At 48.9% G+C, this 22,491-nt stretch overlaps 1 protein-coding gene across 1 annotated transcript; it reads right to left on the reverse strand.

The window, feature by feature from the left end:
* Nucleotides 1-432: 432 nt before the first annotated feature.
* Nucleotides 433-10,028, reverse strand: LOC105699211 (tyrosine 3-monooxygenase). Its single transcript, XM_012424041.2, has 6 exons — nt 9,585-10,028; nt 4,625-4,736; nt 4,326-4,433; nt 4,184-4,237; nt 2,692-3,511; nt 433-2,128 (listed from the first exon to the last, which is right to left on the reverse strand). Exons 1-6 carry the CDS (start codon nt 9,651-9,653, stop codon nt 1,600-1,602), a joined length of 1,692 nt encoding a protein of 563 aa, XP_012279464.1. The 5' UTR covers nt 9,654-10,028; the 3' UTR covers nt 433-1,599.
* Nucleotides 10,029-22,491: the final 12,463 nt, after the last annotated feature.

Raw genomic sequence — 22,491 nt, forward strand, 5'->3', positions numbered from 1 at the left:
AAGAAAACGAGCCATCCGTAAAAATAGGACATGTCGTCCGAGCACCCTGGAGACGTTCTTTCGTATCAATGAGCAGTCCTTAAAAAATATGATAACTGTAGGACAACCATGTAATTTGCCTCTTACCGATCCCGTCATGCTCCTTATCCGCTAAACACGGGCCCGCCACCGCGAGGAGGAAAACTATGAATTTCATAATTCCTAGATTATCACTTAGTCATATCCAACTAGACACGTCACCCGACGTTGTCAGAAACGGGAATTGCCGTGAAACAATATGTCATCGATGACCTGAACTTCCTTATATCGGTGTCTAAATATGTCGAAGCGATATTTACGCTATCTTACGTTTCATTTTGCACACTGCTACAATTATTCCCTTAAACTTTACGACTTATCAGGCGCGAAGGGAGGAAAATAGTGGAAAAGGTGTAAGATTCGTATCTTAATTTTTATTATGCTCGTACTTTACAATATAATACAAACCAAACGATTCGTATACTTGTCTCGCGGCAACATAATCAAGCATATTACGGTGCTCTTCGCGTACAGTTAGCAGAGGGTGGGTGCAGAGTGCATAAAAGGGCTCCAACTACTCTCTAGAGGTTCTAAATAGCAACTTTGGTCCTCTACACACGCAAGGGGCCGCTCCGGCGGGAGGGAGCCTCGGCGAGTCCTGGAGATTGTCTCGAAAATGGAACGCTCCCCGAGGTCCCGTCGCTCCTTCGAAAGGGTCCCGAGACAAAATGCACGGCTAACAACATCTAGAGTTGCACTTAAGTACGACAAAGACACCTCCTCTACTGGGGTAAACGAGGCCGCCACTTCGGCGGGACCAAGATGGCCGCCCGAGATCGACGCCGCCATCTTGGTCCCGCCAGAGGACTCGGTGGCACGCTGACACGTATCCGAAGGTTCTTCCCCCGAATCACTCGGTCTTAACACGCACGTACCTAATATCGGTGAGATCTACTCGAGAAGAGAGGTCGATTCCCGTCAACCGCGACACCTAGGGCCACAGTTGACGTTCTAGGTTAGTCGATTCTCAAACGCGGCCAACTAAGGAGGATCGGCGAGGCCTGGGCCCCGCGCGGATGGGTTAGGGCGAATACGATACAATAACAGCGACAATTATAACGCTTGACGGTCGTCCCGACTACGGGCGCGGGCGTATAAATAAAAAAAAAGAGAGAGAGAAGAGGAAGGACGAACGCCGCGGCGGGGAGGGGGACAGGCGAATGACGACTTTATACACGAGGCGAATTACGACGAGGGATGGCGATGAGGGATGACGGAGGAGACGGAGAGAAACGGAAAAAGACCTACCCGAAGCGCGGTGGCGCCATCTTGGCGGCCCTCCACCTCGGGATTTCCGACCCCTGTAACTCTTCGCGTGGGTGACCTAGCGCCACCCCCGACGGCTCGTCGGAAGCCTGGCTTTGGCACCTTGAGCGAGGTCCGGGAAAACGATGAATCCCGGGGAGGTGGCTCGGACGAAGCGAGATTCGAGGAGGGCCATCTCGGGGGTCCCTGGAGGACCCCGAGGTCTGCGCTCCTTCGGGGCCTGTGGAGGGTCGGGCGCGAGTGTGGCGGCCTCCTTTACGCGAAGGACGCCTTGATTTTGTTCAGGGCGTTCGTCAGGTGGGTCATCTCGGTGTTCAGCTGGGACACCAGACCCTCCAGCCGGTCCACGCTGTCCAGGACCTCGACGCGCTGCGTATGGGGGTTGAAGCGGACCTCGAAGGGCCGGCTCATGGTGCTGACCCAACGGCGGAACTTCTCCTTCGCGTCCTCGAAACTCTCGGCCACGTAGTACACCGGCTGGTACTCTTGGTCCTGGTAGGGCTGCACTGCCGTGATGGAAGGGTCGAAGGGCCGGTGCTCGCACTTGTCGCTCAACGAGTGCAAAAGCTCGCCGTATGCCGAGAGCAGACCGGCTCCATAGGCCTTCACTTCCTTGCCCTCCTTGCAGAGCCCGAACTCCACGGTGAACCAGTAGATCGTCGACAGCTTCTCGATCTCCTCGTCGGAGGCGCCCAGCGACGCCAGGCCGATCTCCTGAGAGAACTGGGCGAAGCTGGGGTCGGCCAGCAACGGCATGTGACCCAGCAACTCGTGGATGCAATCCCTGAAATCAGACCACGGCCATTCTCGTCAACGAAAGCTCGATTTTACTTACGAATATAGTTCTGTAAAAGCTCTCGTCCGAGAACCAGCCCCGGAGGATTTCCGTCATCGTCCGGGAACATTGTCGAGCTATCATGTCGGGCATTCTCGCAATTAGGAGCCCTGAAGAAATCGGAGCAAGGATGCGAGCAGCCTCCACGACGGGAGTTTAGGTCGCAGGACGAGTTCGGGACCCGGGAATCGAGTTATCAGCACTATCGTATCGTTAAAAGCCAATTAGAGTTCCATTACACGCTTAGAGAGGCGCGGTAATTCTATTATCATCGCTCCCTCTCTTCCTCGCTTTCTCCACCCCTCTTCCCTCTGCGAGCACGCCCCGGCGACGCATCGCCATAACGATATTGATTGCCGCGCACCAAACTCCGAATCAAGAGCCCCATAGGAAAATCTTTGTCTTTCGCAAGGTACTTTAGGAACTGGGGAAGTATTCGTAACCCTGAAGAACGCGAAGAGGACCCTGCTGATGGCCTTAAAGAGGCGAGATTTCGAGAAAACCATACTTACGGCTCAGGGGTGTGGTACGGACTGTTGATGTGGCGGACATATTGAGTGCTCTGGAATATCCTGAAGGCCAAGCTGGACAGGAAGTCCCTAGCCGTGAGGAGCCCCGCTGCAGGACGCAGAGAAAAGCCGGTGTTCTTCCTCAGGAAGTCGCTGACCTCTTGCAATTGCGGGATGCGGTGGGCCTCGAAAATCCGCTCTTCCTGGAGCTTCTTGAAGACTCGCTGGTACTCGATGCAGGCGTGCTTGGGCACCAGGTCGACCACTGTGTTGAAGACTCTGGTCCACGTGGCGTTCTCCGTCTCCGTGTAGGGGATGTTGGGGATGGGGTCGCCATATTTGTAGGCAAAAGCGATCTCTGCAATGATCTTGCGCCTGGCTCGGTACTCCTTGTCGGCGAACCCGGGATGGTTCATGTCCAGGTCGGGCTCGTACTTGGTCATCAGATGGTTGCAGTTGTCCAGCTCCGAAGCGTGTCTGGGGAACCAGGGGTCCTTGATGCTGACGGAGTTGTCGGCCAGCAGGGTCACCCCTCCGAGGCTGGAACTCTGTCTGAGGTTGCGAATCAGCTGAAGGAGGCTCTGCCTGGACATGTCGACCTTCACCAGCACGTCGAACTGCAGTCCCTCCTTCTTCGAGGGCCTGGACTCGACGTGGGTCACGGTACCCTTGAAGTTCTCCACCGTCTTCAGGATCCGGGCCAAGGACCCGATGCCCTCCCGCAGCCGCAGGACCAGAGCGGCCTTCTGGACCGTGTTTTCGCCCTCCGGAGTCTCGGCGATGGTCTTGGCCAACACCACTTCCTCCTCCGTGAGGCCGGAATCTGGAAGGTAGAGAAGGAACCGTGCAGAGACAAGGAGTCGATATAATGGGTGCCATCAAGAGAGATTTCGCGCCTACTCCGTGGAGAAAAATAAAAATGGACTCCCTACGGGGGATGAAGACCGCGGAAAATCCCCGAAGAGACAGTCCAGCCTCGTCTGAAGCTCCCTTTTCTCCGAGAAATCACCCGGGCCAATGATCGCGCAATTTAGAGTCCATTCCGAGTGGCTGGGACCGCGAGGGGGGGCATTGTTGGAGGCTGTAGCGCTTTTTGATTGCAGGGGGCGGCTGGGGGGTGGCAGGGTAAAAGACCGTCATAAGGCATAACCGCATTATATACTGCACTCGCGGAGACGCCGGGATCTGGAAAGGCTTCCTGGGCCTGGTAATACGACTCTAAATGCATCTCGACCTCCTCAGGGTCGCGTAATTCAGCAAAGTGCCGGCCAACCTCTCGCCCCGGACCTACCCCGACAATGGAGCTGTTTCACCCTCCATTTACTCGCCCTCCCACGCCTTCACCTAGTTAACTCGCCCCCGCTCGACTTTCGACACTTTACCCCAGAATTTCTCACTTTTCTGTCGATACCGAACAAGTGATGGATGGACCTCTCAATCGGGAGCAATCTGAATTTTCTGCACGAGTTGAGGGAAATGCCATAAGACGACTTACCGTCATTTCCTGATTTTCCTTCCCCGTCTGACCAGGATGCCTCCGCTTTGGCCTCTATGAATGTACAGAAAATGTCTCCATTTAACATTCGTGCACATGCAGAGGGTAAATTCTTGTCTTTTGACAAAACAATGATCCTTACCTCCTTCTTTGGCTGCGCAGGTGAGCGACTCCGCCTGATCGTCATCGCTCGAGGACGCATCGACGTAGCGTTGCTCCTCGGACTGATGATCGTGCTCGGAACTCGTGTCTATTTGTTAACAACAATGCAAACAACGATCCGTCATGCGTACGTCTACACGAAAGGAGTGAAAAGTGCACATCTAACATGCTGCGTTCGGAACATTTGTCAGGACATTGGCTACTTTAGTAATAATTAATCAATGACAACGATCGACTAGGGTAATAATTAATTAATAACATTGCTCGTGCCACACTCACCATTCGCTCGTTGACGTGCCTCTTCCAGCACACTCTGCTTCGTCTGTTTAACGACCAGAGTCTCGAAACGAGCGTCGTCTACAAGAGAACGACGGCGGGCAGGATAGCCATTCTGTAAAAAGAAAAATTATAAGAAATGTTTATTTCATTTGTACAGCCAACATTTATGACAAACAGAATCCAATTTTTATATTGTTAAAATGGAGGGCTAAAGAAGTGGCTCAATCTTGAAGGGGAGAAAATTCTGAAAATGACGTTTTGGTGAATTTTTCAAGTTATTTCTTTTGATCTCGTTTTGTATCCTGTCGAGTCCCTTGGGACAGGCTACGGGCGGTCCTGGGGTAGAAGAGGACAGAAATCAAACGCTGGTCGTGAAGTTAATTCAACTCTTAACGAGCTGCAGGAAATGGTCGGTGCGCCCCGGCGACATTTCCTGTGCAGCCGAGAAGCATTGAAGTCTCCGCTATCTCCTAACTGGCCCAAAACCAGTTCACTAGGAAAAGCGATTCTACACAGTGGACTGCACAGGGAATCCTCATTGTAGGAGCCGGAAATGAAATAAAGTCCCCGGAAATGAATTAAATCTCAGGAAAAGACGTGGTCGAACCGGGGTCGGGGGCTGCGGAGGACAAAAGACCGGTATCAAAGATGGAGCCTCCCGTAGAGGAAATTGGGAAAGGAAGTATCTATAATGGGACCTGTCCAGTCCTCTAGTGTGCAAAACCTCTCTTAATGAAATGCCTGACATCCAGAAATAATTTTGTCATGTCATTCCCCCCTCTCCTGCCCCTAATCTGAGGCCCCCTCTACATACCTCGAGGAACCTTCAAAGACCTCGATTTTCGAGGACTCTTAAAAGATCACTCGATTTTCTCCGCCAACGAAGCTCAATTTGACAAAAACCTTTCCTACCAAACTTGTACCCTGCAATATGACGAACAACTTTTCTGCTAGATATTTCCTCGTCTTCTTTGTCGTTAATGCAGAAAATCGAAAAATGATGGGTGTAGAGAGCAGACTGCAAGTTCGGCGGTCCCGCCATTTTGGCGCCGTTCTCCCGTGAGACAGAGTTTCGTTTGAGAGGAATTTGTTTTTCAGGTCCCTCGGACGTTGATAACGAATGTCAAGGAGGGAATCCCGCTTACAGGGATCGCTGATTACGAAATCATCACGGAGGAATTGCTCTATCCAGAGGCGTGTACGCCGGTAGAGTCGCAGAGCGATCGTTCGAATTCTTCAGGCTCGTTTCCAACTAACCGTGTTAATTCTTCACGTGCTCCCGACTATGCGGTTGGCACGGATTAGAGAATGTTTAGCAATTCTTTAATGCACGCCTCTTGAAGTGGGCCAAGTACTTTGCCGCCAGATGGATGACCGATGAGTGTGCGGCCAGTTGCATCACCGAACGATTATCCTTCTGGCGGTCTCTCGACGGGCTACTGTGTGCAGGTTCAACCAGGGAAACGACAGTTTAACCCTTTGCCGATTAATCATTCTTCTTCCCCCGACTACTTAACCTCATCGCGAGAATGGATCACCTCCTCTCGGAAAATGGCCTGATCGAGGCCCAGCTAAATTGTCCTGTATTGTCTGACTTGTAAGAGGGGAAACGTGACTCTCATTTTTCACGAAAAGATTCTTCTACACGATAAACACTTTTTTTAACAAGTTATCGTATATTGAGTGCAGTCGGTCAAAGGCTATTAGCAAGGCACAAAGAAAGGACCGTCCACCTTCGAGCGTCTTGTAAATGACCGTTCTGAACACATGCTCTCCACAGTCTGCAAACTTCTAAGCCGGCTCCGTGAAGCTCAGCGTCCCGGGAGAATGTCCTTACGTAAGGTGCAATTAAATAAAAACGAGCCAGGAACAGTAAATCAATCGACAAAGAACTGGAAAAACGCCGCCATCTCCCCTTATGGCCAAGTTGGCCAATTTACTGGAAGCTGACATAATTTATTAATAATTATATTACTAAACCGCTCGTCTGTAAAATAAATAATCGACGAGTTGTATGTTTGAACACACATGAAAACGGAAATGCAAAAAGTCCTGGGAGCAATTTCTCATCAACAGCACCGGATGCATTATTCAACACTAGTGGATCTCATTAACATGTATCGTTCGAATCGCGTAGAAGAAGCGGTAATGTGCTATGCACAAGTGCCGGCACGCTCCATTCGGGCAAAACACTTTAAATACAGTGATTAAGACCAGCGGGTATTAACATAGTGGATCATAGAGTAAGTGAAGCAATGGCGGCCGCTCGTAGAGGCCGAAGGAGTGGAGGCGAGCCTCCAAAGGCATAACGGTCCTCGGTGCTCAGGGCCTTACCACAATCACTCCGTTCTCATATTTATAACATATTCATAATTATCACGCGGCAAGGTCGATTGATTTCTCAATCCGATTACCGGCCGGTCGCGCTAATCGAACGGAAACGATTCCTGTGGCGTCTTTCAGTGCCGCCATATTGCTTTCCCGCGGCCCGACATTTTCGCCATACAACAAAACAATCGAAACGCAACAAAGAAGAAGAAAAAAAGAATACAAAAACTCGGAAATATTAACGAACGATATAACCTACAGTGTTAATGCGTAACATATTTTCAAGAGGAAGTAATTTGCGGCGGGATACCGACGTAAGGAGAAATAAGGCACGTGAATTTCGCACGTGGGATCTGCCGGCAACAACAAGTCAATTATATGTAATAACAAGGATTACAACTACATATGAGATTGGATTTACTAAAAAAAAAAGAAGAAGAAGAATAAGGGACTGATGTGACAGTGGCTCTTATCGGGATCAATGATATCGTGTCGGGAATCGATAAGAAGAGATTTTTGAGCATGGATGCTTCCTGACCGACCCGGGCCCCGATTTTCGAGTTTTCCATTTTTTATTTTTTCTTCGAAATCGAACGAAGAGGCTTTGCACATTTTTCCCGAGGTCAGGTGACTTCACTATCCTTAACCGATCTTTGCGTTCCGCGCGAATGGAACGATCAAGGACGAGTCGCGCTCTACTCGAGCCGGCTCGCATCCGTTTCGATTTTTACGGCGAGTCGATTATACGGCAAAATCGATTTTCTTTTATACTCCCCCCCCTCTCTTGGATCGGAACCTCGCGTTATGCAAAAGTAGAGTACGCCGGCCTTGGAGGCCGATCTTAAAAAGGGAAAAGAAACACACCTCCTCGACTCGAAGATCAAGGGCTGCGTCGCTATAACGAGGCATCGTTAAGGAGGAAAGGGAGGACAAGAACAGGATTCTTGGGCCGAAGGACTCTTAATAATTCAGTAACGATCGGGCAATTGCGCGTAATGGAACATGCCGGGAAACAGCCGGAGCGGAAACGTCGGGGATAAAAGTTTTCCTGAAAATTTCACCGATTAGTCATTCCCACGTGCGATCGGATCGCAAAGAGGCGCGTCTAGAATTCGTGATGAGTGGAGAAAGTGCCGGGTCGAAATACCGTCCTGCACGAGAAAAGACTCATATATGCACAGCCGTGGCACAAACATCGAGCTGGCGCTTCGGAGTCGTTAAATGCCGTCAAATTGAAGTCCCGAAATTTTTTGCCGATTTTTTTTTTTTTTTGTTCACGCCCTCGGCTATTTTCTTCTTAATTTCTTTCCTGAGATGACCCGCGGATTGGCGAACCAAGTGTACCGTGATAACAGGGTGAAGAAGAATTATAAAAAATTGCTTTCCAACCCAGGACCTTGTAAGACTAGTACAAAGACATGGCCGGACTCAAGTGCGACTTCCACCATGTCTGGCTCGATGGGCTATAATTTCCTTTTCGCTTTAATTCTCTTTTTCTTCCCCTCCAGTGCGATGACTCTTGCGCTGTTTACTCCCGTTGCAAGGTCGCAGAGTCGATCATGCAAGGAGACGCTAAAGCCGAGAAAAACGAATACGCTCTCCTTGCACTTTCTCCGTAAGAAGCCGCGAGATCCGCTCTTTTCCGTTTCACGCCGGCGGGAATTTCACTCTACGACAGTCCCGGAGAAAGAGCCGTTTTTCTGATGTAATTTCGTTCCCCCGTTACGAAAGACCGACGAAAGTCTCCTCTTTGCATCGGTCCTTCACGGCCTCCTGGTCGCGCGTCGCTCTTCGTCGCTCTCCGAGGCGAGAAATCGGCATTAAAGAATTCTCCCGGCCGATGTTACGCGAAGAAGCGACAACAAGGGACCGCTTCGAACGAGCAAAGAGAAACTCTTGACACCCGGTAACCTCGACAATCGGCAGATTCCCTCGGAACTGGAATTTTTATCGCCCATGATTCGACAATTCCCGACAAAACCCCTCGTACGGCAAATGGCGCCCAAAGACCTCTCGAGTTGATTGCCGGTGAGTCTTTGACAACAAATTCTCCAAGTCCTACAGACACGTTAACCGAAAATATGGGACATTTCTACGGCAGAAATTATTATTTCAAAAGAGAGCAGTGGCCTGCAAGAGCAAGTGTACCATTATCGCGATCATGTTCTCGTCAGGTTATTGGTCTAACAACCTATCCGGACTATGAGTCCGTCACGGAGACATTGTTCTCAGTCTCTATTGTGTCTGGCTCGCTATAGTACTCTGAAACTATTCCCATTGCAAAGAAAAAAAAAAGGATAAACGACCGACATGATACAAACTCAATTCTCTCCCAAATGAAAACCCTGCATTTATAATCACACTTTCCAGCGTGATTCCCGAATCTAAAGTGCGATCAACTAATTGCGCTAAGCGTCATCCACGGTAACCCGGGTACTCCAAGTACCACTCCATCCCTCAAACTCTACAACGACCTCCCAACCCCATTGGCCCTAAAAATGAGCCCGCCACCCAAAGGAACCGTCATCCTGGTGCCAAACACCCACTCAAAAACGGAATGAAAGTATTAAAAAAAAAAAAATGAACATAATCGCCATCTCATTCATCCTGTCCTTTCATCGTCTCTCCTCACCTCAATGCTGTAGGACTTCTTGATGGCGAACATCTCGCGGTTCTTCTGTGCGGCGGCGACGGCCATCATGATGCCGATGTCCGAACTCCTGGACGAAGAATAGGAAGAAGAAGAAAAAGCGCCCTGCCGAGTCTGCGATCTGGGTGGGTCAGCCTGATGCTCCTGGGAGTTCACTGCTGACACGGAGTCCGTGAGTCCAGACGCGTCTTCCGCGGAGTCTAGGAACCGGGGGTCCCTGATGAGCCCTCTCGAGCTGGCGACCACAAACTGATAGCCGAAGGGTCTCTTCGGCGTCTGGTCGTCTGTCGCAGGTCCGGCTCAGAGCGCGGCCCTCGGGGTCGGGTCGGGTTCCAATTACTCCGCGCAGCGACGACTCGGCTCCGGCCACGGCAGTTCCCTGCTGGGATCTCGAGGTGTTCTCCCTTCGGATGGTCGAGGCGAACGAGAGCGAATGCGTCGTCGGGGCGGGTTGCCGCCGCATATAAACGTTGCCTCCCTTCACCGTGCTCCGCTGGGGTCAGGAATGCCCCCACCGCGGGGTTTCGGGTGGTCCTCCACCCCCACCGCCCGCGACGCCGCCACGCGGTGGACGCCGTCGCGTTTCGTAACTGGAATCGCCGCCGCGAGCTCCCCAAAGGCCGGCTCCGATTGGCCGCCAGCTGGGGGATCCCGGCCGCTGGAGCTGCACCGACTGAGTCAGCTGGACGCCCAGCTGAGGGAATCCGACCGAGACCGCCAAAGGTGAGCCGGCGGCCGGGATGTGATGGCGTCGCTGCAGGTGCAGCTGCAGGTGTCGCCGGGACCACGATCTAGGGTTATCGGATCGTCACATCGGATGACTTCGCATTCGACATGGACTTACCCATGTACGCGATATGGTCGTCACATTTCTGCTCCCGATGGTCATGAAAGTGTTCCTTAGGTGACTAGGAGATTGGATTCGGTGATTTGAGGAACCCTAACCAGCAACATCGGTCTTGGTCCTGGTCTTGGTCGCCGGGACGACGATCTAGGGTTATCGGATCGTCACATCGGATGACTTCGTATCCGACATGGACTTACCCATGTACGCGATATGGTCGTCACATTTCTGGTCCCGATGGTCATGGAAGAGTCCCTTGGGTGACTAGGAAATTGGATTCGGTGATTTGAGGAACCCTAACCAGCAACATCGGTCTTGGTCCTGGTCTTGCCAACTCGAGTGTTGCTTGGTTATCCCTTGTTAGGACTCCGGGAAGGTGGACCGAGTCCACTTGACAATTAGTTGGGTTTAACCCCTTCAGCGACAAGCTCTTTTGACGTATGGGGGAACTTCATCAGGCCGTGCAAGCAATATTGGACCAAACGTCCGACGCATCTATGGGCCCGTAGCAATGAAAGGGTTAAGTCCTGCTGGAACGGGGCCATAGTCAATGGATATAGTAGGTCCTGGAGAAGTAACCATGGTGTTCCTCGTTTTCCTTCGACCTCCTGCGCGTCGTTCAAGGAACTCCCGGAAAGTGCGATTAAGTTTTCCCGCGGCCTAAGTCGTCACTCGTGACGTCAAAATCTCTCTCACGGCGTTACATCCTTGAAGTCGTTAGTCACGCCGACGTATATCAAATCTGCCTGACATTCGGTCCACCGTTACCATTCTGCTGGCAATCGTTAATGGCTCCCAAGGTCTCCCTTAGCGTCAGGTGCAAAAGAGCTGCTTCCTTATTGCCCCTTTCAGGCGCATTGTTCCAGGAAAATTTGACTCCGCTAGCTCGTTCCACGCCCTGGTAATCGTGATTGACTATGACCTATCGCAAACTCACCCTGAAATCGTTCGAAGCGTCTAAAGACAACTAACGCGTTACAATAAATCCTGGCGACAATTCCGTAATCCATGTAATTAAACCCAGTTCTTCTACAGCAACCACATGTTAGTTAAATCTGTACGGATTAGTTTGTACGGATTAATCGCGACGATTTATCGTCACGGGTGCACATTGATAAGAATGAATCCGGATTTTCATGCACTTTAACACACCTAATAACTGAAGTTTCACATAGAAAAGCGTGAAATGGGGTAACAATAAATTAGAAACTGTACAATTACACCTAACATTTTCTGCATGTTTACTTGACTTGGATGCTGAATGCGATATTTCAGAGTACATGTAATTTTACTGCAATTTGTAGTAGCATCAAAATGACCGATAGTCAAGTACGTAAATTGACATGGTCGTTTTAATCGGTGTAGCCACTTTAACCGCAGAACGTTTCAAAGATTTTTCTCGCGGCTCATCTTTTCCTTGTGACATTTCCTCGTTGTTCCTGGCCGTTTTCCTCTTCCCTGGTCCACCTGACCTGATCGTCAATTACGACGTCGGAATCGACCTGACGGTCACGTTAACGATTACGTTATCTCGGACACGTGTGGATCGCGCGACGACATCGATGGGCGTTGTCAATCACGCGTCACATATCGCTCGCAATTAACTCAGGGAAATCTCCAGAGCACCTGGAAAGCACCTATCATCGAGATTCCGGAGAAACGCATGCACGTCATCGAGGTGAAATTCCGAGAGGCTGGCAGGAATAGCCGGCCTTTCCTGGAAGGACCAAAGATGCTTCTCCGGGGGATTTCCCGGTCAAGAAACTCTTCCTCGTCGGTCTCCACCTCGGGTTCAAGAGACCGAGTCGAGAAGTGGCAGCGATGCCACTTAATTGCGGTTTTCCGGTGCGATCATTCGGCTAACACAACGCCAAGCTCAAAGAGTCATCGTGGAACTCTTGACCATACCCTGGGACGTCACATGGAATGACCATGACCGTCCCCCGAGGATTTCCAGAAAATTAATACAGGGAATTTGTCGATTACCCGAAGGCCTCGAAAATTCGTCGGTAATCGTATTCGTGCGAGTACGCGTCGGCCAAGGAATTGCGTGACGACCAAGACCAGATCGCAGGACTGGATCGTGAAGTAACGCCATATTTTTCTTTTTTATCTGACCGTTCACGTACGCGACACGTGGCGAGAAGTGGTCGCAACTGCGACGGCATTTCTTCTGCCGTGCATATCGTGTCGGATCTTTTTCCTTTATCCTTTTCACCGTCCCTGATATGCGATTTCGACCTTTCTCCGCGATCTTTCAAAAGAAAAAGGGACGCGCGGAGGACCTCCATTATTCCAGCCCGTCGAGTAGCTGCACCTCGCGAGGCGTTAAAATCCTTGAAAAATGGAGCACGCGGGTCACCGATTGGTCAATCCGGCTGGTAATTGGCTCTTCCGATATTTTCACGTAGATCACGCCGCGAAGTTCAGGTTCCAGACGAGTGCCGGTATTACTTTCATGTGCGAAGGCCACCGCGTGCTCGGAGACGGAGCGGCACTTGCTCCACGTCGAGACAACATGACGGATAACCTTCTACACCTTAACACTTCTCGTAGACCTACGACCATCAGACGTACCGATCTACGCCCATGAGAAACGGTGCACCTTGAACCCGAATTTCGAATTTTTACTGGATCCTTTTCGACGGTCACGAGTCGATCTGGGACACGAGGGACCATACAAGACCATTAGGATTTCGTCAGATTTCAGAATTTCAATTTATAGGAATCTTTGGGCGGGAAACGTGAACGGCCGTTGAGTGGATCTCCTATATTATGGGACGAAAGATCGGGAGAATTCGTCAATCGATTTCTCTTGGCCGTCGTTAAGCGACGCTTACGTCGGAGAATGGGAATATGGCGTCGCGATCCTTCGACCATTTGCGCGGTAGCCGTCTATTGGTCATTCTCAAGGGTACATATTCGCGAATTCGCGAGTGCTGACGTTTAGTTACGCGGTTACGACTCGGGTTCAGGAAGTGCGTCGATTACCGTGAACGCGATCGATATCCTTCGACCGGCTCCGGATCCGTTATGGCCAAACGATTAGCTCCTTAATATCCGAAGGAGGTGTCGCGCCGGTTTTTCCGCTACGCGGAAACGCCGACGAAACGCGCGGTCGACGCCCGTACGTCACGGCGATCCCCGGCGGAATTACAACAGGAAACTTCCAGATCGGCTGTAATTGGGTGATTCAACGCACGCATGCGCACAGTGGCCAACACGGGCCGGGAAAACTAGAGAAAAAAAAAAAGAAAAAAGGCCAATAAAGAATATTCCAGTCGGAAGATCTTCCGCGAATCGAGCCTTGCGAGGAGCGTAAATCGGCTTCGTTACATTTTCATGATGCATCAAGGATCGTTACATTTTCATGACGCCTTGAGGATCGCAACCAGACGCGGATCGCGTCCACCTCGAATTTTCTTTTCGCGAAAATGAAGCCAGGGACGACTCGAAGTCGGCGAAAACGACTCCTGAGGTTAGTCTGAGGTGGCAAGCTTAGGAATTCAGCGTGGTCGAGATATAAAAAATCATAGACTCGATCACGCGTTAGCGGTTATGATTTGAGTACTGTTATGTCAGCTGTTGTTGGGACGCCATTTTGCCTGCCGCCCCGATCGCCCGTTTTTGCCTGATCTAATTGCCTGTCTCTGTCGCGCAGCCTTGAAACGCGACACAAGGAGTTTCTTCCGCATCTTTTTATCGAAAAATTGAAAAGTGATCTCGCGGAATCGTGTCGTGTCTCAAAGCACGATCTCGAGCCGAGCGCAGTGATTAGCCAGGCAGGATCGCGGAAGTGATCGAAAGGTCGGCCGCACATTTATACGGATATTTACATTGTGTACATCAAAGGTGCACAGGTATCCTTACAGGTGTGCACAACGGTAAGGAGAGGTATGGATAGGACAATGCAGACATTTTCTGAAGATCTTTCCCGGTCTCTTGAGTTCCCCATGAGAAGATCAGTCATCGAGTGAAATTATTTGCGATGTCGGGGAGCACCCTTAGACGTTATCACGAGACCTTCCTCCAGATCCTGATCGCTCCTTATCTTCGAATGCTAATGTCCTGCCGTTGAGTTATGCAATAGTCGGATAATTGTTTCCTCAATGCAAATCGATCGATCGAAAAGCCTTGAGAGCCACGCCAAAGCCGGTTGAAATGCACGCGGGGGCTCGATTATGCTAAGAGAGTGTCCGGTAATAAAGTCGTCATACAATCGTCTTTTTAATTGCCGAGCCAAGTCGCGCACTTGGTTTGCTCGCGATTCCCGTTGTTCCTTGCCGGAAATCTGGAGTAACAATTAAAAACCCCAGGTACCTTAGTTCGTATTCCAATATCTAAGGCACGACCTTGCGGAAAAGAAGGGGACGCAAATATCAAGGTATAACATTTATTTCTTCGAGAAATTATCTTATTAATTAACATCAACGTGGATGCAAGTGTGTAAATGACGCCATGTTCGATTCTTTAAATAATTCCTTACGATTCTAAGGCGTTTGAAAAAATAATCGCAGATAATAACACCTCCCTCCGCGCTGTTAACCCAGTAACCCATATACTATTTCTCATTAAACATTTAGATGCAAATATCATAATTAAACATTGAACCCCGCTGATTTCGTACTGATTACCGTTCTGATTACCGTGTATAACTCACCGCATGACACACCCTTGAACATAGTAATTAAAGTAAATTAGTACTTAGGTCGAGCAGCGATTCCTTAAGCCCGGCTTAAACAATAAATTAGTGTCCGTACTAATTCGAGAGTGCCCAATTCAAGCACATAATTTCCTCCAGGGTTTTTCTTACGTCCTCAAGCTAATTATCCGCGGTTTACTGGATCCTGATGAAAGTGCGGATTTCTCATACCCCGGTAACGCCCGTTAACGTCCGCTTTCCATAAACGTAAATTAATATAAAAACCGTATAAATCCATATATTAAAGTCCTGAGTACTCGAGTACGCGCCCGTTTATTGAGTTATAAAATAGGGCAAATTCATACACAATATATGTATTTCTTCTCCTTCGGTGAGTCATATCGGCTGGAAAGCAATTATCCTGATAGACACGTACTTAACTCCGTATAAAACCGCGCAAGACTCGATGTGACGTGAGCGCGGAACAATTTGCAATTCTTTGGATCAATGTTGCGGACTTTGTCCGCAAGTGGGATTGCGAAACCCAGAAAACGAGAGGTCGAATCGAAATGACGATTTTCAGGACGGGAGGCTTCTCGATCAGAGGGTGGAGTTTCTCGACCCGGGCGTGGAACTTGAATTTCCGCACAATTCGCACAGAATCGGAGAGTAACGCGCGACAGGAGTAAAAAGTGAACGGAACAAATCGCAGTTACACCTTTCAAATACCTATCAATTAGTCAGACAAGGCATGTTTACGTGGACTCCGAGCGAAATTAATTTCCGCCCGGCGACACTCGACATGGAGGAATATTACTCCTAGAATCCATCCCAACCTTGATTAATCCTCAATGTATTATTACATTTTCCGGAAAAATGCGAAGAACAGTTTACCTCGTAACCATTTAGTCGTTTTTAGAATCGACGAGAGACGTCACGACTGGTCCCTGAATAATTAAAAATGTTAAAGCAGTTATCGCCATGATTTTCCTCGTTCCCCCATAAAAGTCGTTTTCTTCCTTTACCCTTTACTCTTTCCTCGTCGCTTAACTGCGGAAATTCAGATTGGAACGCGGAAAACCTGCAGGAGAACCTCGGATTATTCGTTCGAATTAACATCCGAATAAAGTCCTCGCGGAAGGATGTCCGATAATATTGGCAAGGATGGAATAAAATATTTTTAGTCTTTGCGTTATTATACACTCTTTTTTAGTATACTGTGCTAGTAGTGCCTTTTATAGCAGAGCTTACAGTACAGCATCCCGTGTATTGAGCCGACTATCCCCGTCCGGAGGGTTGAAAATGCATCCCGAGATTGACGCGCTCACAATGGCGTGCCATTGGCACGAGGGCCACTCCATCACGGCCCTAAGAGGATTTTTAATAATTATGAGCACCCCTGATACACGCTGATTTCAATGAGAATCAACGGCCTGGGAGTGAAACCAACTGTAGCCCCTTTACTTTGCCTCCTTTTACCTTGCGTGCAAGTACAATCGCCTTTTCCGAGCAATAAACAAAAATTGTGGCGCAGACCGCGTACTGCCTAGAAACCAAGCACCATTGACCAGCCAAATCGCCAGTTTCTCCATTAACGAACCATATCACAGGAAAATGCTATAAACAAAAGTTGTCCGGCACATTGTACCGGTTAACTTTTGTATCGCGGGTTTTTTCGTTCTATGTTGCGTTTACGTAGAAAATCGAAATGCTTAAAGATGAATACAGAGAGCGAGTGCAAGGACTGCGCCATGAGTGACATGAAAGTAATTTATCGAGTAGGTGTAATTGAAGAAAAATTAGGACCAAATTAGGATCTTCCGTAGAGACAGGTGGACAATTGTGGATTTATGTAACACGAAACAATGAATCAGTGTCGCTATGCTCGGGTGCCCTCACCTCCTTCTGCGCGAGGAGCTTTCGTTGAGCTCTCGTGATAAAACAGTACTTGATCCGTAAAGAATCGAACTTGACCCATATCCCCTGGCCTTGGCAAGTACTGCAATTTATAGTCGGATAATACCCGGGCGCTATTATTACTTCTATTATTGCTTCTCAATGGACCTTCGAGATCGATCACGTTTTATCTCGAAATCTATCATCTTCGTCTCAATCTCCGATCTCCGGCCTAAGAAAGATAACTAGAGTTCTTCGTAATGATTGTTTCGCCTCCCAGTAAACAAGGCCTCGATAATTACATCGATGCTCATGAAGACGAAAATTGCATCCGGGTACTTTATTTAAAAAAGAAATAATAAAAGAATAAAAGAAGACAAATAAACCCGCTTGTCCATCCGACCAATTAACACTGTTCCCGTAATAACTTTTATTTAAACAAAAAATGTTATAGCTAGAGCTCTTCCTTTCTCGGCTAGTTAAATCAGCCATCGTTGGGGCCATTACTGCTACAGTTGTAATTACGATCATCGCGGCTCTCGTTACGCCTTTACAGGAGACTCCAAGAGCCGGAGAGCTCAACGCGTGGAGGTGCACAAGACATGTCTTGAGACCGTCTCGCGTGCTCATGAGACGCACACAAGCAGCCATGATTGGCGAAAAATGACGGTGCATCTGCATAAATTTTCATCATGCATCAAGGTCCTAGGCTCTCCATCCTCTCGTTAAGCTCCAATTAAAATTATTCACCTAGTTGGAATGTCTCAAGAATCTTACCGCGGGCGTTTATTCCCGGCAAGGCGGTGCCGGTTTCTTGCGATTTTGCGGGAATTCCGCGGGGTCGAAAATTGCGGGAGATTTTTCGTTGTGACGTGCAAATCCGTGAACAAGAGAGGCCCGGTTCTATGACGCAAGTCCAACCCGGACTCTTAGTGGGACAATTAAGTACCCGACAATCGAGCGACCAACTCGCGAAAGTACCACCTCTGTCAAGGTACTCGACCTCTTCAAGGCGGTCTGGTTAGGGCAATGGACGATTTTTTTCGTTATGGCTTTTCCTTGTCACGTGACGGAGTGTGCACGCACTCGTTTTCTCCCCTAGACACCCAGCCGGATGTTTCACGAGGAAAGGATTGCAGGGATTTTTCCCGGCCCGGATCTGAAGTTGCGAAATGCAATTACCGGCTCATAAAGAGCGGAGAACAATTCAGGTACTTTCACCGAAAATACCGCGAAAGTAAAGGCTGGATTTTTTAACGATTTTCGGGATTACTTTACCCCTTACCCCTTCGCTTTGAAAGCGAAGTTTTTCTACAAACCTTATTCTTTGTATTGCTTTCCGCGAATTCGCTTTTCTTTTTCTTGGCGAGCGATTCATTTATTCCGATATCGGGAAAAGAGGAAGTCTGCTACAAAGGCTAAAAACAACCGATTTCCTCGATCGATTATCTCCGGGAATTGCGAAAGTCCAGACAGGGAAAATGTTTTAAGAATAATTTCCTTCCAAGAAATACAGGAAGCTCGGTCGCTTATTTGAATAAATGCTCCAAAAGCAATCCACAAAGCACGTTGACGTATATAAGTACATTTAATTGCAACGGCAATATCGCTTGAAAAGAAGTATATCCTCCGCTTGAAGATAGCAGAAACCTCAAAGCTTCCTTATCCAAAAAGAAAAAGAAACATGGCCGCTCGCGCAGCATCCTTTCCTCCCGTAACAAAATACTGACGCATCCGTCGACATATCGGCGAGTTATTTTAAACTTGGCATGGTTCACATTTTGGCCAGACGGGGAAATGATTTCCGGATCGATTGGCTGGTCCGTTCTGATTTTACGCGCAATTAATTCCTCGAGGTGGGGCAAAAACCAAACGCTACGCGCGTCCTCGAGGTCTTGCGAGAGGCGATCGCTATCTCTCTCGCGGATCCAGTCGATCGTAGAAATCGACCGGCCGGATCCCGGATATTCCGCGGATATTCTAGATCGATCATTGACTGTCGATCGCCGGGATCGACGCATGGCCGGAAGTCCGTGTTTTTGGGGGCCGAAAGAAAATCGGGGTCAAAGCCGAAAAGCCCCGGTAGCGACCGGCGTCCTCGGGCGCCGTCAAAAAACGACACTAGATAATCGGCAAAAAACGTGCCCCGGGATAAATCGGCGATCGTCGCGGAACGATTCCTCATGAGAAATTGATCGTGACGTCAACCGGTTATAACCATTCGCTTTTCTCTCCTCTCCCCCGTAATCGAAGGTGAGCCGATTTTTTCCCCGAAGTCGAATGTAACCAGGGCCGACACTTTTCCCACTTTGGATTTCGCCGATTCGAAATCGAGACGCGTCCCCTGAGCTCGAAAATCGGGATGTGAAACGCGCGCAGAATCAAATCGTCGATCATTAATCAATCGCAATCGTCTGTCGATCTTTCTTCCCGGGGTCCGGAATCGAGGGAGATATAGCGCGTCGCTTTTGAAATCAATCCTGCCCGATTGGGATCAGTGGAGTCCGTGAACCGATCCGCGGCTCGTTACTTAATTGCAGCCCTTTACCATATTTTTCCCGACGCCTACAATCGGAACCGATCGCTTTTTCTAGGGAAACCGGTAAAGATCTGTCGGGGCCTATCCGATAGATAGCGATCGAGAAACGCTAATCAATTACAATTATCTACCGCTCTTTTTCCCAACCGGGACGGAAGGTGAGGACTTTTCCCTTGCGAAATCGATCGGGTGCAATCGGAATCGGCGATTTTAATTTCCCCCTTATTCCGCATATCCATGCATCTTTCCCATATTTCCTGTAAAATCGGCGCATGTCCCCTCAACAATTTTCTGTCAGTTTTTCTCTCCTTTTCCCACCACCTGTACGCATCGAAGGTGAGAGTTTTTCCCTTGCAAGACCCGAGATCAGCGCGACCGGTAAGCCGATCCGCGATCGGCAACGCTTCGGAGCAGAAGCTGGGATACGACTATCATGCAGCTCTCTACTTACCTAACACTGATCCCGCCCACGTGGATCGCCGATCCGTCATCGATCCGAGATCGACCCGACTATCCGGCTACGCGTTAACGAAACCTCGACCTCTCCTACACCGAACTCGGCCTTCCAAAAATCGGCGACACAACACTTCTCTTCTTGGTCTCTTCTCCTTCTCCCCTCGGTGATATATACGCATACATACATTTAGAAACCTTATCGGTACACCCCATATATCACCGATCGTCAAAGAGGTCAAATGGCGGAGGCGCCGATCGAAGAACTATCAAAGGAAGCAGCAATAAATATACACCACGTCGAAGGAACCTCCTCATCCTGGACTGGTTTTAACGACAAGATGGAGAGATCGCACCTTTCCGGAGAAACCTGCGACCCCCCCGGGGCGAGCTTCGAAACCGAACATCGGGCTTAATTAATTCATCAATCGATTCATATATGGACTCGGGGTGAATTAGTGGGATCGTACCTTTCCGAGGAAACCTACGATCCGGCAGAAATATATCGAAATGACAGCGAAGTCTCTTTCCAAGAATGTTCTCTCTTTTTATTTGTCAAAGATACAGTGGATGTCAGGTGTTATGGTCAAGCGGGGCTACGTCTACTCTCTCGTTTTCCGCTCTTCTCCCGGTGTGTCTCGTTTTCCCTTCCGATTTTCTCGTCCCTAGTTCCGTTCCGCTTTCCGTTTAGATCGCTCTTCGCCGAGAGAGGCGCGACGGTCTACGCGGTTGTTTTTAATCTATGCCAAAGGACGTCGAAAACTCTCTCCCCTATCCTTCGGCCCCCGGTATAGAACTCTCAAGTGACGCCGCACTTCGCGCTACCGGCCTTTATATACTCGGCTACGTGACCGACGGCACATCCGATCGGCCAATCACCTGGGGCGGCAGAGTCCAAGGCTCCGGGTGCCTCCGCGTCGTTGGCTGTCTTCGGCTCCAGGGGAATCGGCCGCCGGGTCCTGCCAATCCTTCCTCCGAATCTCCCGAATCTCGTTTTTCTCTCCTCTACTTTTTTTTTGTCCTCCGTCCACCTTTCCTCTTCTAAATGTCATCCGCGTCATGCGGCGCGTGGCGAAATATAAACTCTTCATCGCGAGAAATATTAATCCTTTGTCGAGGACACGGGGAAAATTGACTCCTCTTTATGAATTCGTCAACTTAAAAATTATATCGAATTCAATTACAATTGGAATTGGACAAATGTCGAGTTACGTTATTAACCATCATTTCGACGGTCTGAAACCGATTTCGGACTTATGGCCATTTGGGAATAGATATTTTGCGGGGTACCTTAGGAAAGTGATCGCGAGAAATATAGATCGTATCGGGGAAACGGGGAAAATTGAATCCTCTTTATGAATTCGTCAACTTAAAAATCATATCAAATTCAATTACAATTAGAATTTGACAGATGTCAAGTTACGTTATTAACCATCATTTCGACGGTCTGAAACCAATTTCGGACTTATCGTCATTTGGAAATAGATGTTTCGCGGGGTTATCTTGGGAAAAAAATTCGATCCTGATAAAAGAGCAATAGATTATCATTTTCCGCTGATTTCCAGGACGAAGGGTTATCGGGAAACCTTGTTAACTTCTCATGCGAGCGAAATTTCGGTGAGTCAGTTGGACCTTGTTATCAATCAGTCAGAAAGAAAATGTTAACAGGGTTTCCGGCAGATCGTGCTCCGATTGTTCCCTTTACCGATTTCTCGCGATTTGTAGCCGTTCCGAGCTCAGATTCCGCACTGAACCGTAATGCGGAAGGCCGCAGTGACGGAAATGCAAAGGGGAGCGGTTTCCCTCGTTTTCGATTTTTTCTTAATTTTTCTTTTCCGCTTAATATTCTGCTCGCCGACAAAATTGCAACACTTAAAAATCAAAGTTGCGCATATCTGATAAGGGCATGTACCGTTTAGCATAATGGAAAGGAGACCGTACTGTAAATTAAATCACTGTCTCTTTACGTTTGATCCTAAACAGTGTGTACTATAATCTCCGATTTCCATGACTGTCATTTTAAGGTCTTGCAACTATTTCGGCGAGCAGGGTATAAGTGTCAAGATACGCGTAGATGATTTCAGAGGAATTTCCTTCGCCTACCTCCTTCGTCATTCTCCCAGGGCTCTTTTCCTTTTATCGGTAATTAGACGGACAAGAACAAATTGAATGAAATTGCCGGAAAGCCCTAAGTGCGCAAAACAGGGTCGGGTTTTTCGCCGCGAAATTACGTGACTTTTAAGGCGCCCGAGTCTCTTGACCGCAGGCGACACTGTCATTGAATGCCTTTGTCATTGACTTCGGTGATATCGAGTTCGTGCTCGGACTTCCTTCTTACCGAAACGTGTTACATAAAACGCGGTGGTCTATTGACTTGCCCCGACATCCGGAGTAATGGGCGTGACAAACGCAACGAAACGATCGATTGATTCCGCTCGAAGAGGTGACTGTCGTTCCGACATTTGCAAACACGTCGGATACGGTCTACCAGAAGCATAAAAGACTCCCCAAAAAA

This window comes from Orussus abietinus, unplaced genomic scaffold, assembly GCF_000612105.2.
Source record: "Orussus abietinus isolate OABI.00-Male unplaced genomic scaffold, Oabi_2.0 scaffold3, whole genome shotgun sequence".
In the NCBI taxonomy this organism is placed as follows: domain Eukaryota; kingdom Metazoa; phylum Arthropoda; class Insecta; order Hymenoptera; family Orussidae; genus Orussus; species Orussus abietinus.

Bases quoted from the DNA above. Each gene is read 5' to 3' on its own strand.
- LOC105699211 (XM_012424041.2), bottom strand. From the start codon at position 9,653: ATGATGGCCGTCGCCGCCGCACAGAAGAACCGCGAGATGTTCGCCATC. The intron at 4,737-9,584 runs GTGAGGAGAGAC...TTCTTTTTACAG, and splicing joins AGAAGTCCTACAGCATTGAG to AATGGCTATCCTGCCCGCCG. The intron at 2,129-2,691 runs GTAAGTATGGTT...GTCTGATTTCAG, and splicing joins CCGTACCACACCCCTGAGCC to GGATTGCATCCACGAGTTGC.